Raw genomic sequence first — 17202 nt, 5'->3', positions numbered from 1 at the left:
GCATGTACCCTGTATTTCTGCTTTTACACGTTACTGTTATATTGTGTTATATTTTAATATCGTAGTTTTTCAACTTAAAAAGTGAGAATTTACAAAACTCACAGCTTACAGTATGGCTCCCATGAGCTTGTCCAGAAACTTCTGGTTACTGTAGGAGTAGTTTGCTAAACAGGATTGGAATCCTTGATCCTTATTTTTCAACACCTGAACAAGTCTTACTGGCAGAAAACTTTCACACTCCCATCTTCCAGTTTGTCATAGAAACACTGTCGGATAGATGTATATTACTCATACATTAACCCTAATATGACTTCCGACAAAGTCTAGAGGTGTTCTGTGTTTTCGCATCCATATGCCACGGACATCTAAAAGCTTCTTAATATGGAACTACTTCCATCTGCAGCCGAGATCTATAGGCATTTTTGTGTCCCCATATTTCTTTGCCATGGGCGCCTAAAAGGTGTTAAGTACAAAGTTTTGGCTCACTGCCAACTTTCTACTTTACTTGAAATATGAAAATAATTTATATGCTGATGTCACTGCAAATCTATGCAGCTTGAATATGGACCAGTGAAATGCTCTTACTGCAAGATTTAATTAGTCAATTTTACAATAGATTTTCATAATGTATGCATATAATAAAAGCTCATGTCAAAAAGGGCGTCATATAAATTATATAGAAGTTATTGCTTAATGGGTGCAAAAGGTATGCTGCATAATGCATTTTTAAATACGGATATTCTACTGTTCCCCACTGTAACCCCTATTTTTACGTTTGGTAAAACCAGCACCAGTAACCTTATGAGACCCCTGGTGGTTCCTAAACCTAAGAGCCCCCGGTGGTGCCTAACCCTAACCCCTCCCCCTCCTGTGGTGCTTGACCCTAAGACCCCCCCTGGTGGTGCCTAACCTTAACCCCTCCCCCTCTGGTGGTGCCTAACCCTAAGACCCCCCCTGGTGGTGCCTAACCTTAACACCCCCCCCCCCCCCCAACCAGAGATGAATGCGTTCCTTGCCGGTCGGCTGGAACCCTCCGTTCAGCCGCAATCAAACGGTTAGTGTGCCTAACCTTAATCCCCTGTTGTGTTTGTGTAATGTAAATTAGTATATGATTGTATATGGTTTTATTTAACCTCCTGAGCGTTACGCCACTTAGGTTTTTCTAATTTGTGCCCGCCAGTGCCCCCCCCCCCCCGAGCTTCAATGGCTGAAACCCCTATAGCTAGCACTAGGCTAGCTAGTATAAATGCCTGGCACCCCCCGATCTCCGCCGCTCCCCCATTAATACATTACCGGCGCAGCCTCCCCGTACAGCTCCAGTCTTCTCTATGGGAAGGATCGCACATGACGTCGCCGACGTCATGCGCAAATCCGATCCTCTCCATAGAGAGACCGAAGCTGTGCAGGAAGGCTGCGCAATTGCTGGATCCAGGGGGGGGATGTATTAATACGGGGATCGGGGGGTTCCTGGGACTTGTACTAGCTATCCTAGTGCTAGCTAAAGGGGTTTCAGCCATTGGATCACATTAATTTTACATGGGGGACTCCTGGGGCCAGGAAGCGGTATGCCTGACAGTGTCGGGCATACCGCTAAGGAGGTTAATATAAAATCAAAGAAATAATCGAGGAGTCAGAATGTAAACCTAACCACTTGCCGACCAGGGGTGATTTGCCTGATCTGTGCTGCGTGGGCTCTCCAGCGCGCAGCACAGATCAGTATTATGCCAGGGCGATCAAACTCCCCCCCCCCCCCCCCCCTTTTTCCCCACTAGGGGGATGTCCTGCAGGGGGGGGGTCTGATCGCCGCCGGCCATCTGCGTTTTGCGGGGGGGCTCCTCAAAGCCCCCCTCCGCAGCCATTTCCGCCCTCTGCCTCCTTACCTCCCTCCCTCCGTAATGCGCAGGACGGAGTTCCGTCCTGCGCATTGAAGGATAGGCTTCCGCCTATCAGATGCCGGCGATCCCCGGCCAATCAGAGGCCGGGGATCGCCGATCTGCCGGCCCTACAGCAGCGCCGTATGATGTAAACAGCGGGGATTTCTTCCCCGCGTGTTTACATTTTGCCGGCGAGCCGCGATCGGCGGCTCTCCAGCTGTTCACGGAGACACCCTCCGTGAACTGACATGGAAAGTTTCCATGGTAACCCGCAGACGACTAGTTTACGCCGATCGGCGTTAGCTGGTCGTCAAGAGGTTAAGACTGATGGGTCAGAGACTGCTCACTTCCACTGCTGCAGGACGCTTCAGGAATCTTCGGGAGCCCGTGTGCTCCTGAAAGCTGGATGCTCCTTACTGCGCATGCACAAGAATGTGAGCTTTGTTTGGTCCTGAACAGGTCAGGCAACTAATTAATCCAACAATGAGCCCTGGGACACACAGACAGACCTGGTTGTATGTGAATCCCAGCTGTTGCTGCTTATGTAGGTTTGTAAATGGTTGCACCCCCCTTCACACTCAAGTTTTAATTAGTTTCATGGATTTTAGTAAATTAGGTTACATGAAGATAATTATTACATTATCTTGCCCATCTTATTCTAGTATAAAATGAGGTGTCCTGTATATGTTCTAACTAAATCACACTGTCTTTCTCTTTAAGACAGCAAAAATGGCCAACTATGCAAAGTACCAGCGGTTATGTGACACCTTCTTCATGTTGTTTGGACTGATGTTTGTCATCACACGACTTGTCATCTTTCCCACATGGTGAGAAACAGTCTGCTTTTTGTTTTGTATTTATTATTATCAGCTTATGAATCTAGGATATTTTATGCTGAGATTTGCTGATTTGTGTGCATTTGCTCCGCCCTGCTGCTGCTCAGAGCTTGTGATGTGCCCAGGCCTAAGCAGTGGTGCGCTGCCTGGCACCCATGCTAGAAAATACAAGTCAGGAAGGGGAAGTATGGTCATTTAAGTGTAAATCATCAAACTTTTGGCCTGGTCACATGTCAAGCTAGGCAGCTTTTTATTTGGCTCTTTTCTTACACATATTAAATGTAGTGCAGAGTTTCTAAAGCATAAATACAGCCTACAGCTGCTCAGTACTGGACATATTATTAACTACTTTCGACAGGACAGCTCTGGACCCTTAAGGGTGCTCAGGGATTGCTGTGATTGGCTCACCGCAATCATGGGGTTGGCTCCTGAAGGCTTTGCTTGCAGAGTGAGCAGGCACAGCAGCACAAAGGGGGCGAGACTGTGTGGCAGGGATGATTTAAACTTTTGCCCTTGTAGAAATAAGCGGCCACAAATGAACATAAATTACATCCTCTGCAAGAGTTCTGCTTAAAGTCCTGCTCGTGCGCGGTTCAATCTTAGAGAGCTGCGCATGCACAGGATTCTCACGCTGGCCAGCATATTGACACGTGTCCAGCCGGTGTAATGCCACAATCCACGGAAGCTGGAAGCAGACCTGACGACTTCAGGCCGAAGTCGTCCTGTAACCGGAGCCAGGGCCGGGACCAGGGAAGGAGCCAGGAGGACGCTGGGGGAGCTCGCGGCCTACGGTGGGCTGGAGGAAGCCCCAGGTAAGTGTAAATTCTGTTTTGATCACCTGCTCAGGGTGAGCCACTAATGATGCAATCTTTTTCATCCAGTCTCACCATTTCTATGTAATATAAGGGACTGCCTATAGTATCCATTCAATATATTCACTCAGTTTACTCTTCTACCACATAGATTTGGTAAGATTGGATAAAAAGTGCTGTACAACAAGCAAAACCTACAGCAATGGGGAGCATACCTACATGGGCAGTTCAGCATACTATACAGTCGGGACAACCAGTGAGACAAGTACAGATACACACAATTGATTAGTAGTTGGAAAACATCACCCGTACTGATAGATGTTCATTTGATGTGAGATTACAATCTAGAGGCTAGTGGGGTGGAGACAGTGAGGAGTAGACACAGGGGTTAGATGAGGCAGTGAGTAATAAATGATCATGTCAGGGGTTCTAGCTCTTCCCAATTAGAGATTGTTAAAGTAAATGGGAACTGTTGCCTTCAAAAAAAGTCAGATACTTGCCTAGGGTGCCCATACACTCGTCAGATTGGCAGCAGATAGATAAGAAATGCATCTGATGATCTATCTGATGCGTTTTTAGAACATTTTTTACCAGGATAGAATTCCAATAGATTTCAGTTTGAAATCTATTGAAATTCGATCTGATGGCATTTTTTTGCCATCAGATTTCCATTAAGGCCAATGCAAACTGAAAAGCAATCTCATCAGATCGACCTAAATTTTGCACCCTGCCAGTTCGATGGAAATCCATCAAAATCGATCGAAATCGGCCATCGATCGGTCGATTGGCCAACCGATTTGCAATCGATGGATCGATCGATCGGCCAGAAAATCGGCTGAGTGTATGGGCCCCTTTAGGAGAGGGAAGGCTCTGGGTCCTATAGAGCCTTCTCTTTCCTCTCCCGGTGCCGTTCCCGCTCAGGATCCCCCGTAGCAGCATTCTACCAATTTGGTCAAATGCTGCTATCTCTGCCGCCGAAAGGAGGCTTCCGGAAGTCTTCGGGAGCACGAGTGCAAGACGGACCACTCCATACTGCGCATGAGAGAGCGACCTCAACCGCAGAATGCAGCCACCTGTCTTCAGGAGGACTCTGCTCCCGAAGTCCCCCGCGGCGGGGGATTCAAACGGAGTATCCTGAGCTGCACCGGGAGAGGAAAGGGAAGGCTCATTAGGACCCACAGCCTTCCCTCTCCTTAGGTAAGTATCTTGACTTTTTTTTTTTTGTAGGTGACTGTTCCCATTTACTTTAATTAGATGTAAATACTTATTGTTGCATGCAAGTTTAATGCAGCTCAAAACTGGGCCATTTATCTGAACTTCCTGTTGATTTGGATTAGCCGGTCATGAGACTGCACAGAAATAAATTCCTGAAGTTGGACTTTTACATCCGTATAATAAAATAACCCCCATAAGGAGGAACTCGAAGTACTTGTTAAAATGTATAAACATTTTATCTAAAATATGCATAAAACAGCAATTTGATAACTTGTACACTCCAAAGCAAATAAACTAGACAAGAAGCCAGTGTAGTTTCCAGTTGGCAATACAGAGATATATAATAAGGTGAAAGCACAATTGAAAATGTTTGTTTTTCTTGTATGTGATTTTCTGGCCTGGTATACTTGCAGAGGAGTGTGGGCTGTATGTGAAGTAATGAATTTTACTCCTTGCAGGATCTTGAATACAACATATTTTGAGAGCTGGGAGCTGATTGGTCCGTACCCATCCTGGTGGCTTTTTAATGGTCTCCTGTCAATATTGCAAGTTCTCCACGTCATCTGGTCCTGTCTCATCATACGAATAGCCTACAGATCTCTGACCAAGGGAAAGGTAGGTGTCAGGCCTCTCTCTCTCCAATCCTTGTCTTACTTGTGGGAATATGAGGGTAAGTCAATGAGGAATGTTTCTCTGCCGTCTTCCCTCACGTGTCCAGATCTAATGATGGCATTCCTCATTTACCTGCATTCTGTCCTGACCAGGTGACTTTGTTATGGGAGTCTTCTGTCTTTGCACTCCCTGCCTCACTCTTTCTCTCCCTCCTTTTTCTCTGTGTCAGGTTGGAACTGGAAAGTGTCACCCTTTGCCTGTAAGTTTTCTCTGTGCTGCTTCCAACGTTTTTTACTCCTTCTTCCTGCCTGTTGCTCCTCTACTCTCCTGCATGCTCACTGCTGCCATCATCTGCTAGCAGAACCCAGATCCATGAGACTGAGCTGCATGGCCAGATAACACAATTCATGATGACTCTGGGCCATCTCACTTCATCACCTCATCTCCTGTTCTCTAATGCTTGCCAACTTATTAACAACAAGCATCACATAGTATCTTGCAGAAAAATGTGCCTTTTCTTTATGAATTCCGTAATCTATAGTGTGCCTGTCTGTTATTTGTAGTAGCATTTTGTAGCATTTAGTAGCAAATTGCTGTTGTGAGTTAGAAAGCTACCCAGGTTCAGTGCACAAAATGGCTGCCATTGTGCCAATTGTTGAATTTAAAAATATTCATAGGTTATCCGTTTAGACAGGGAAATTATCTTTATATGCTTATTTTCTTTTCTTTTACTGATTCTAGATCTTAACTACCTAACGACTGCAACACAATGGCCGTGAATGCGGCGGCAGCTCCAGGGCCACCTAAAGCAGATTGGCGTCAAGTCCTGGGGCTGCAGTTAACCAGGGAATGCACTCGCGCATGCGTGATCGTTCCCTGTTGTTTCATGGAGCTCAGCTCTATGATCAGCCTGCTAGCGGCAATCGTGGCTAGCAGACTGTTTTCAGCCGGAAGGGGAAAGAAATTCCCTTTGTTTACGTTTGTACAGCGCTGCAATGTCTTGCAGCACTGTACAGGGGATGCTCGGCTGTCCCTCAGAGTTTCTCGTAATGCTTGGCCTCTCGTAGGCTGATGCCTATGTGAGGCGAGGAAGAGAGCCGATCGCCGTCCTATGGCGATTTAGAACGGCACAGGAAGAAGGGAGGGAAAAGCCTCCTATTTTTAACGAAAAAAAAAAAAGATCGCAGCAGTGATCAGTCCTCCAAAAGAGTGTCCTACTAAGGACAACAAATGGAGGTAAAATTAATTTGTGTGCTTCGTTGTAGGGCTGCCCAGCACGCTGACAAAGCTTCACAGCCCTGTATTGTGAAAAATGGCCTGGTCACTAGGGGGGTATAGGCCTGAGGTCCTGAAGTGGTTAATTTACCTAATATTGAACAAGAGAAAGCAATCATGTTGACCATTGTAAATCATCAGTATTAACTTTAGAATTGATGAATTCTTAAAGCGGACCCAAACTAAACATTTTTTTTAATTAAACATATTTAGTTGCACCACTCTGACACATACAAAGATAAATAAACACTCCTTCGAACCTCTTTGCATTTCAGTGCATGCTTTTCAGCCTTCTCTTTTAATAACTAGGGTTATACTGGGGGCAGCCATTAGCAATTCCTCCATTGCTGGACACCACAGTTTGCCGGATTTTGTCCGGCAATTTGAAAGGAAGGGAGGAGTTCCTACAATAAATGTAAAATATTTTATATTTGTCATCATGCAACCACAAAAAGGCTGCTATTTATTATTATAATTTAGAAAATAGATTTTATTTCTGAAATCTTGTATTTTTAATTTGGGTCCACTTTAAACGAAAAATTTGTGAAGCTGTGCTTGCTGCGGATGTGCACCTATCCACCCAGGCTTAAAGGACACCTATTCAAACAATACCAGTTGCCTGGCAATCCTGCTGATCCTCTGCCTCTGATACTTACAGCTCTAGATCTTGAACAAGCATGCCAGTCACATGTTTCTGACTGGATTAGCCACATGATTGTTTCAGGTGTGTGATTCAGACACTACTGCAGCCAAAGAGGTCAGCAGGCCTGTCAGGCAATCATTATTGTTTTAGTTCAGGTGTACTTTAAAGAGAACCAGAGAGGAAGCACCCTCATGTATTTTATTACATTTATCAGTGGGAACATGACAGTAAACACCTGCCCTGCTTTTAGTTTTATTCTTCTCAGTCTAATCTATCTGTTATCAACTGTGGTAAGAATCCCCTGACTATTCAGTCGAGGTTTGACCTGGAATCATTATAGCTGAGTCACTCTTTTGTGGTGTCTTTTCAAGCCCAAGCCTTCCCCCCCCCCCCCCCTCCTGGATCAGATGTCCTGCTTTACATACTGAGAGCTCTGATGACATGGGAGGGGCTGCTGCTGCAGGAAAGATCTCTGTCTAACAGACAAGTGTGGCTGTGTGATCTGTGTGCTCTGTCTGTGCAGCCAGCCATCATTATTATCTACTGTATGCAGTTTCATTACTATGAGAGACACTTCCTACAGGCAGCCACACAGCATACCAGAATATGAAGTTGAAAGAACACAGAAGAAATGCTGCAGCTGCAGCCCTGCTTGTCTATTGTCTCATATAGCCTAGACAGCACATCCAGAACACCTCATAACCTGGAAGCAGAAAGGGATATGAGCCGGCGGCCATATTTGATATTTCCTGGAGCAATAATGGATAAAAAGCACTCAAAAAGGCACACCAGAGTGGCAAAATTATCGGGTAGAGCATTTATTCTTTACAAGCTATCAACTGATATGTTTATTTTGTGTGAATCGTTCATCTCTGGTTCCCTTTTAAAGACATATCCTGCCTGTTTCCTGTTAGCAGAGCTGAAATCTTGCAGTTGCTCTCACCTACTTCCTGCAAAGTCAGTCATGGTTTTTACTGTAATACAGTTATTCTGGGGAATGTAGTGTAGCATCTATAACTCTCCCTAATTTGGGTGTCACGTGGTGACACCTGACTAATCCACGCAGCAGCTGTATCCAGAGAAAAGAGGAGGAAAGCTGTACTGCATTATCAAGTACATTTAGGCTTTGCTCACATCTAAAATAGAAATCGCTGACGGCAGCGATTGTCGATTTTGTGAGCTTTTTTTTTTTTTTTCATCTCCCAGCGCTTACCTGCGCGCTTCAATTTTTGGTAAAGCGCTTTTCTTCACTTTCTGGCGCATTTGTTTGATCACTTACTGACGCAAGTCAGGAAGTGAACTCTTTGACCCCGAAAAGAATAAATACAATGTATTTATTCTTAAAAGCATGAACGCAATCGCTGTACAAAACGATTTTGTGAGTGTTTTGCGTTATTCCCATACCTTTCATTGTAGCAAAATCGCCCTAAAAATGGTACAGGCAGTGCTTTGCTGAGCGGAAAGCTGATGAAACGCACTGATATGAACTATCCCATAAGGAATCATTGCACAAGCGATTTTAGGGCGTTTTTTTTTGTTTTTTTTTATCGCCGGTGCTTAAAAAAAAAAAAAAAAAAGCAAAGCGCCCTGTGTGTGAACGAGCGCTTAGTGCATGAAACCGGTATTGCTTTTGTACACGGTTTATATTTACTTATCCTCCTAATTGCGATTAGAATTTTCTTGACTCGATTTAGTTGGGCTTGAATTGTTGCTGGTTAAATTCAGTGGTTTAACAGCTAAGTGCAGTGCTCATATTTGGCGTCTGCTAGGCTGATAAAATGGTTGCATGGAAATGGAGCTCCATATCACAAAACCTTAACAAGGAAAGGGTTCTTTTATTTCAAGCACGTTTCTATGTGAGGAAGGCCTTTCAGCAACACGCTTGTGCAATCCAGCTATCCTTGTGTTCATCTACCATACTGTTGTGTGCTGACAAGTTTTATCATTCTGTTCAGCGGTGGCGAATCCAGCTGCCCCTGCATCTGTATGGAATCCATGCAATTCACTTAGCGATAAGCAGTCAATTGGCACAATAATGCGGAGTCACAAAGTATTAAATTGTTTTGTTTACTTAGTACCATATTGGAAACAAGTACTATACTTTAGTCCTTGGTTAAAGGGAGCCAAGCTCGCTTTTTTGCCCCTGGAATTTTTCCTGGTTTCTAATAACTATAGGAGCTGCTGTGTTCAAACCCCCTCCCCCTCCCCCCCCCCCCCCCCCCCCACCACCTCTCTTTAGCTGCCCTTATTCGCAGAATTCAAATATGCCATCTTCACACCTTCCTCGTAGATAAACTCTTTGAAGCAGTTGTCCTAATTACCCACCCCCTATGCTGATTAAGGGTATTGTGTACTTCTTGCTAATGTGTGCAATAAAACCTCTGTGGTCAGGCAGACCAGCTGAAGTAGACTAATAAAACCTCTAAGTTTTATATGTAAAAGGTTAAATGTAAGCTTTTTTTACGAGGCACATTGTTGGCTTGCATTTTTAATGTTGTGTAAGAATATGGTATGCACACCCACAATCAAGCATATGCCATTAGTGTAACTGGGTGCTAGGTATGATAAATAAGGCTAATAGCCCCTACAACACATTAAAGGGATCCAAGCAGCTCTTGGCTTCAAATAGCTGCAAGGGCTGACATTGTTCAGAAGCTCAACCCCTGCTGTTTTACAACTGCTGTTGTCCAGGCTAGGTGTGACATTCTTCAACTGTAACTGATGTTTTCTGTTTGAAGTACAATGGGGGTTTGTTTGTGGTCAATTAAGTCTAAAGAGGCAATTTCTTATCTGTTTTCACCATCTCCTGCTCAGGGACCGCAGGTCCTTTGCGGTCGGACAAAGTGGCTAATTTAACTCTTAGATGTAAAAAAATGAGGTAAAATTAAAGTTTTTTTTAATAATAAACCACGTTTTTAGAATGCATTTTTTATTTGGTATAGAGCTGCCCTGGGTGTTAAAAATGATGCTCGGTTCACTTTAAGAGTAAAATACACCTGCACACCAAAATGTATGTTACAAAAAGTATTGCACAAGCTGAGACAAACTGTCTATATTGAGTGTTTGTCTCAGCTTGTGCAATATTGTTGTTACATGTGATTGTTAATCTTTTTGATTATTTATATTTAATACAAATACTTTATGCAACATACATTTTGGTGTGCAGGTGTATTTTACTCTTATTGCATTTTTAATGTGCCATTGAGAATCCTTGAGTGCCAAAAATGGTGCCTGGTTCACTTTAACTGGTTTTGGGGTTCAGTCCCTTCAAAATTCATAAACTTTCTCTGACATTGCATCACCCAGTTTTATGTCAGTTGATATAGCTTTGCTTCAGCTTGATAGAGGGGTGCGTAAATCTTGGATCACTTTTATGGGCTTTCATATGATATGCATTGATAATTCAGTGCAAACACATGGAATGAGGTCTTATTTTGTAAGCGATTTGTGTTCACTTTAGCATGTTTCTTGAATCACATCAAGCTCAATTAAAAAAAGCTGTCATAATGGATGGCGGCCAATAAAACCAAAAAAATGTTTGTGCAAGTCTGAGTTTCGGTGTAATTAATTAAGCATGGGAATTAGTTTGTGCAATTACTGTAGTTCAGGGGCGCCCATTGGGTAGATCGTAGATAACAAAGGACTTCTGGGTGTATGCCACACCCTCCTCAGAGATATACGCATCATACTCATGAATGAGCTTGGTGCGATACGCTGTCCTGACGTTTTGCACAGCAGTGTACAGTAGAGGATTATGATGTTGCTAAGTGGGGAGCCATACATCTAGAAGCAATTATGTGCTTGCTGCTGATTACATACATGTTTGACTGGCACTGAGCGTGATATTGTAAGCATGATATTGTGACTCTGTTTGGTCAAGCACTGTTCTGTTTGCCTCACCGAGGAGGACTCTATGATATGCAATCAGTTGTGGCTTACATCTGTAAGTAGATTCTACCTGCTGGATCATTATCAATGACTGAAAAAGTGCTGGCACCTCTGCTGCAGTGTATTAGTGTAGACTGTGCCATTTCCTTTGCACCCCCACAGACTGGTCTGCAGTCAGCATAGAATCAGGAGACGATCCTGGCTTGTCTTATGCTAGGGTACACACAATACAGTTTTCTGGCAGAATTACTGTTGGATCGATTATTTCCAACAGGTCTGATCTGATTTTCGATCGATTTTTCCATAGAAGTGAGCGGCAAATCAGATCGGACCTGTTGGAAATAGTCGATCTGACTGTAAATCTGTCAGATCTGTCATAAAAATTGTATCGTGTGTACCCGATCATTAGTCAAGTGCACTGTAGACCTCCAGTTTCACAAAGACTACTTGTGGAGAAAACAGCAGACTGGGAGCCCAATGTGGCGCAATATCGTTAAATCGCCAGGATAAATAGAGTAGGTAGTGATAGATATACTCACAAGGGTTGGTTGCTGCTTGAGGAAACCACTCATTATCGCATATGGGAAAATTACTGCCCCACTCGGCACTTGGAAAGCGTAATTGTGGTCGCTGCTACTAAAAAGGATTTTTGTTCTAGGAATTCTTCCCAGACTAATCCCCCTTAAGATAGGGGTATACGAGGCATTGTGTGTAGTTGGAGGCACCTGATGTGGAAGAAATATATAAGGATATATCAAGCAATATACACTGTGAAACCTTGCCGGTACACTACCTTGTGGATGCCTCAGTCAGGAATGAAGGGAATATGGAGATTAGGATAAGATTCAAATGGCTTTTAATTTTTCCAATTGACAACACATTTCACAGCAAGAGCTGCGCCGCCGACTGGAGTCTGTGAGCCTAACGGCGGCCGACGCTCACATGCTCACCAGTAGGAGGCACGGTTACTGACCTGAGGAAGGAGCTCTTGCCATGAAACGTGTTAAGTGCAAAAATGAAAAACTATTTGAATCTTATCCTCATCTCCATATTCCCTTTATTCCTGACTGAGGCATCCACAAGGTAGGTTACCTGCAAGGTTTTGCAGTGTATATTGCTTGATATATCCTTATATATTTCTTCAACTTCAGGTGTCTCCAGCTACACACAGTTTCATAAAGAAAACTTTAATCAATTCCTAAATAATCAAAAGGGCTGCATTTTGTAGCCCTTTTATAGGAGTATATTGGTTGGAACTTTTACTGTATATTTAGCTGCTGGTTAGGTTACATGTCAGACATGACAGGAAAGCCTTTGTGATTTGGCCCTGCTGTCTGGATGGTAGTAGAGTGATTCTTGTTACTGTTGCATACTCTGAGATGTGCTCTGTTGCCTAGACTACCTTCCTGTACTTCCTGAAAGTCTTGCTGGTTGGGTTTTCTGTTTGTTTATGCAGTCAGAGGCATGGGCTCCACATGGTGAGCAGTCCTTGTGTGCCTGGAAGTGAGAAAGGCCTGCAGGATGTGTGCTATTGGCTGGTGTTGTCACACGCATCTTATTAGTAAGCGTAAAAACATCTGCGTTGTGCAATCCACCCATATTTCTTTGGAAGCTCTTTTGTCTCTCTGTTGTCATTACTACTACATACATTGTGATGAGGAGGTTTAACAGATATTGGCTTGTTCATTTCATTGTGTTCTAGGCAATGATCTCTAAGGAACCGCCTTAATTATTATTGGAAAGGAGTATGCATGTTTAATTTATGAATGTTTAATAGACAAAATGTTGCTCTGTTTTTGGCCTTACGAGCCAGGTCTGCAATATGGGAAAACAATTAAGTGTTTGCTTTAAATACTTCAAGCCAGGTGTGATTATGACTTATTCAGACTCCCCCATGCACATATATTTGTATTAAAGGACCACTATCGCAAAAAAAAAAAAAAAAAAAAGGTAAGCAGTTAAAATCTGACAGAACCGACTGGTTTTGGGCCAGTCCATCTCCTCATGGGGGTTTCTCAGGGTTTTGTTTGTTTTCAATAGCATTTACTGAACAGCATTTGCAAAATCTAACTGACAAAATAATGTGCAAGTGATTTAGGAGGCTGGCTGGTATCTTACTATTTTGGCAGTTGAAGTGCTGTTCTGGAAATGCTGGTGAAAACAAAGAAAACCCTGAAAATCCCCCATGAGGAGATGGACTGGCCCAGAACCTGTCGGTTCTGTCACATTTTAACTGCCTACTTTTTTGTGATGGTGGTCCTTTAATTAGCAATGCTCATGGTTTTGTGCACTGCACATATTGAAACAATATGGCTGGCAGGCTCCCTTAGTTTTTTCATGTTGTGGTGAGATGGAGCTGTCCAAACTGCTCCCCATCTTCATCGGAATGAGCTAGATGTGCACAAAGATGCCTGGCCTGTTTTATTGAATGCTCTTGTAGTGGTATTACAATCTGGGCTGTGGAGTCGGAGCAGTTTTGGGTACCTGGGGTCGGTGGTTTCATAAAATTAAGAATTGGACGATTTTTGTACCGACTCCACAGCCCTGATTGCAATGCTGCAAAAGTAGTTGGCTTCTTGCAGTGTGCTGTGCTTTGCGGTTTTTGCTGTGACGCTGGCGCTTGCAGCGTGACTTTTCCAATTATTGGTACTCTGAGTGAAGCTGGCCATACCCATTCGAAATTGCCCACTTTGGACTGAATGGTAACACATTAATCAGTCTCTCTCCAAACTAAATATTATCGGAGGGATTGTTTCCCTACCACTCAACACCTCCATATTTAAACTCCAGTGATCAGCAGCTATGGGCCATCAAGCTACTTCTGCTCCTCCCCCAATCCATCTAGATTTTTCATCTGATCGCTAATTTCAATCGCTTTCAGTAAAAATAAATCATAATTCTGATCAATGTGACATGTTGTGCAATAGATTTCTGGCAGGTTTGATCAAAGTGATTAAATCTGCTGAGATTCGACTGGTAAAATCGATGTGTGTATGGCCAGGTTTACAGAGATTGAAGTTTGTCACCTTTCCACAAAGCGTATTTCGGGTCGTACGGCTGATGACCACTATGGTGGGAAGGCCACATATTCTCAGTATTAAACAATGGCAATAACTTTCTTAGGTGCTCAGCATCTGACTTAACATGCCGAGTGATAGAGATGTGTATTGGCACCTTTACTTTGCATGATTTCCAGCAAGATGTCATCCAGGCTACTGCATCTTGTGTTTTCATGTGTAGTCTGTTCTGTAAGTTGCATAAACGCTGGTTTAATTAAAGTGCTCCTTATCAGATCACTGTGCTCTTAGCAGCATGCTGTATGCTGGGTGGCCACAGTAGAGCAGTCCCATCTCACTTGATATGTGGAAACAAAAAAGTAGGAGCCCAGTCTGGTGTAGTATTTTGGTATTAAAGGACATCTGAGGTGAACATAAACTGATGAGAAAAACAATTGCATCTATCCTCCTTCTCCTAAAACTACTTTTTTAGATATCCCCCAGTTTTATTTCATATTTAAATCTAGTTTTCACTGTCTCTGCTCAATGACACTTTTATTGAAGTATGCCAGAGCTGAAATCTATGAATTATTGACTTATCGATTTATCTCTTTCCTGCTCTCAGAAGCCACTTACTGACAGGAAAGTATTTTGTGACTGTAATTACTTATCAGTGAGGATTATGCTATAGTCTGACCCGGTCCAAACCCGGCAGAAACGATCACTTGCATACCTGATGTTTAAGTCTTTCAGGCCAAGAAGGAAAAAAAGGAACACAACATAGTTATTTGTGTGCTTGGCACTGTATATAGAAATGTCTATCTCATCATGTCACATGTCACCTCTGTTGTCCTTTAAGTTAGTGTAAGTACCAGTAATTAAAGAAAGGGTACTCACACTCTTCTGGTTGCCTAAGATGCAACCAGTGTAATCACATGTGAGGCAATACTGTCCCCACTTGGCTTTTGAGGTACAGGTATGGTCACTTCTCGAAAAGAAAGATATCGATTTTAAATACCATAAAATCTAACATTTCTGAGTGAGCTAGTGACTGGAGATGCCTAAAAACTGCTTAAAAGGAAGGTAACTGTAAGCTTACTTTCAATGAAGAAAATGGTTTAGACCATTTTAGTAAGACAAAAACAACTGTTACACTTTCTGATGATGATCTTAACCTCATGTCACATCCTTTGAACTCAAATTGCTTGCCTCTGAGGAAGCGGTTCTTGTATAGACTGCAAAACATGAATGAGGCCAATCGGTGTATATCGACGTGACGTGGACTTTTACCGATTTTGTCATATTTCTTTATTAATCGTTGACTGTAAGTTACGCTTCATCACTGTATTATTGATTGTAGACCTGAAAACCCTCACTTTTTTATCTCGGTCCCCCCATGTATGACTGGCTTTACAGCTGAAATGCCCAGAAATACATGGCAAGTATTTGACCTATAAGAGGATATTGGAGATGGAATAAACGTTGGGTTGTTGGGATGCTGCTCAGTAATGTATGCTGGGCTTGTTATCTGTGTGTTTTCAGCATGGTTGTCCTGTTCCATACACCTGCACAAACCTCCTTCAGTGCACAGCTTTATTGCAATGCCAGCGTATCCCATCACATGCCATTTCAGTGCTGATCAGTCTCCTCTCTCTCGGACCCGCACCCTCTCTCCTCAGTTGTCTTGCAGAGAGCAGTGCTAGCATAAATGATGTGCTGTTATCAGGTTTACTGTGCTACAGTGCAGCCGGGAGCTTCTGTAGAACACAAGTCTATTCTTATGAGCAAAGTGGCACTCCGGTTTGTAGAAGCAATTAACTTGTACACTGTGAAGACTAATAACTTACTAATAATCCCTTATGCTGACTTGTAATGGCCATGTATAAAGCTCCACCTATAATCGCTTTGTTTCCTTCTTGCAGGTACTGAAAGATGAGCGCAGCGACATAGAAAGCAGCTCCGAAGAGGAGGAAACGGCAGTAAACACCAAAGGAATCCACAACCCATCCAGTAATGGGGCAAACAGGGTGAATGGCCATGCTGCAAACGGCCAGTGGGCGGACGAATAGCCCAGCGGACTCTCCAGAAACTTCATCATATGTCACCTTTTTTGTAAAAGACATCATGAGACTTATCCGAAGTCATTCCTCACGTATGCCAGTCGTGAACTGAAGCCACCCCTGGAGGGTGAGGCACATCCCGCCCTGGACGGCAGCCCCATACAATGCCAGCCAGTACGGGACACTTTGCTACGTTGGATCTGGATTGATATGCACTGGCTGCCCTAACCCTGTCTGATCTGGGAGATCTGCATCATTCATAGACTATGTGCTGAACGCCCTTTGCTCCATTCATCCGCTCTGCAACAGAGGCTGCCATTTGCACAGGCTGTGGCGAGGATTGTGGGTTTTGGACCGATGCAGCCCGCTGTTTGGCAATCGCTGTACACTGGTCCTCGGCAGAGGGTGGGATGTGGCCCAGAGCTTTCACGCAGTTGTGCCAGGTACAAGGGTGGCGACCAATCACAAGCTGTGTGTGGAATCTCCGAAGTGTGCGCCTTAATGTCATATTTGATATCATTGTTTACTTCCGTCTGTGAAAAAAAAGTGAGAAAAATAAAAATTCAAAAATTCCCAAAAAAGCTGGAGACACCCGAATTCTCAATTATTCACCAGAACTCAGAAGTGTTACTAAGCTCGGAAGTGTTCTTCCTCCGTTGTGACAGCTGCAGAGGAATGTATACTCCGTACAGTATAGGGATGATCATTGATATCACAGGTCTTATCACAGAAGGGTGCTTATGGTGGAGGATATCTTTATATGTATGTTGGTGATGAAAGAAGCTTTAAGAACTATTGTTTATTTATTGTATTTATAAGGCGCCAACCTATTACGCAGCGCTGGACATTAGTTTAGGTTACAGACTATATGTAGGGGTGACATACAGCAATATGACAATACAGGAATACAAAAAGAACCAGATCACGCAGCACAGTATGAGTACAAGGTAATGCTTAGTCAGTCACTGGATGGGAGCATGGAGATTAGGCA

The 17202-nt window shown here is 43.5% G+C and overlaps 1 protein-coding gene across 2 annotated transcripts in view; it reads left to right on the top strand.

The window, feature by feature from the left end:
• CERS5 (ceramide synthase 5) overlaps positions 1 to 16792 on the top strand; it is a 134213-nt gene extending 117421 nt beyond the window's left edge. The window contains exons 8-11 of one of the 2 annotated variants that reach the window (XM_068267276.1): positions 2595 to 2701; positions 5196 to 5352; positions 5579 to 5608; positions 16074 to 16792. In XM_068267276.1, the coding sequence (XP_068123377.1) occupies positions 2595 to 2701; positions 5196 to 5352; positions 5579 to 5608; positions 16074 to 16220 (441 nt within the window). In that variant the 3' untranslated portion in view covers positions 16221 to 16792. The remainder of the gene's footprint in view (positions 1 to 2594; positions 2702 to 5195; positions 5353 to 5578; positions 5609 to 16073) is intronic. The other variant, XM_068267275.1, reaches the window with a different exon arrangement.
• The last annotated feature ends 410 nt before the right edge of the window (positions 16793 to 17202 follow it).

This window comes from Hyperolius riggenbachi, chromosome 2, assembly GCF_040937935.1.
Source record: "Hyperolius riggenbachi isolate aHypRig1 chromosome 2, aHypRig1.pri, whole genome shotgun sequence".
NCBI classification, from domain to species: Eukaryota; Metazoa; Chordata; class Amphibia; order Anura; family Hyperoliidae; genus Hyperolius; species Hyperolius riggenbachi.
Note: the sequence above shows the minus strand (reverse complement) of the source record. Positions and strands in the feature narration are given on the sequence as shown.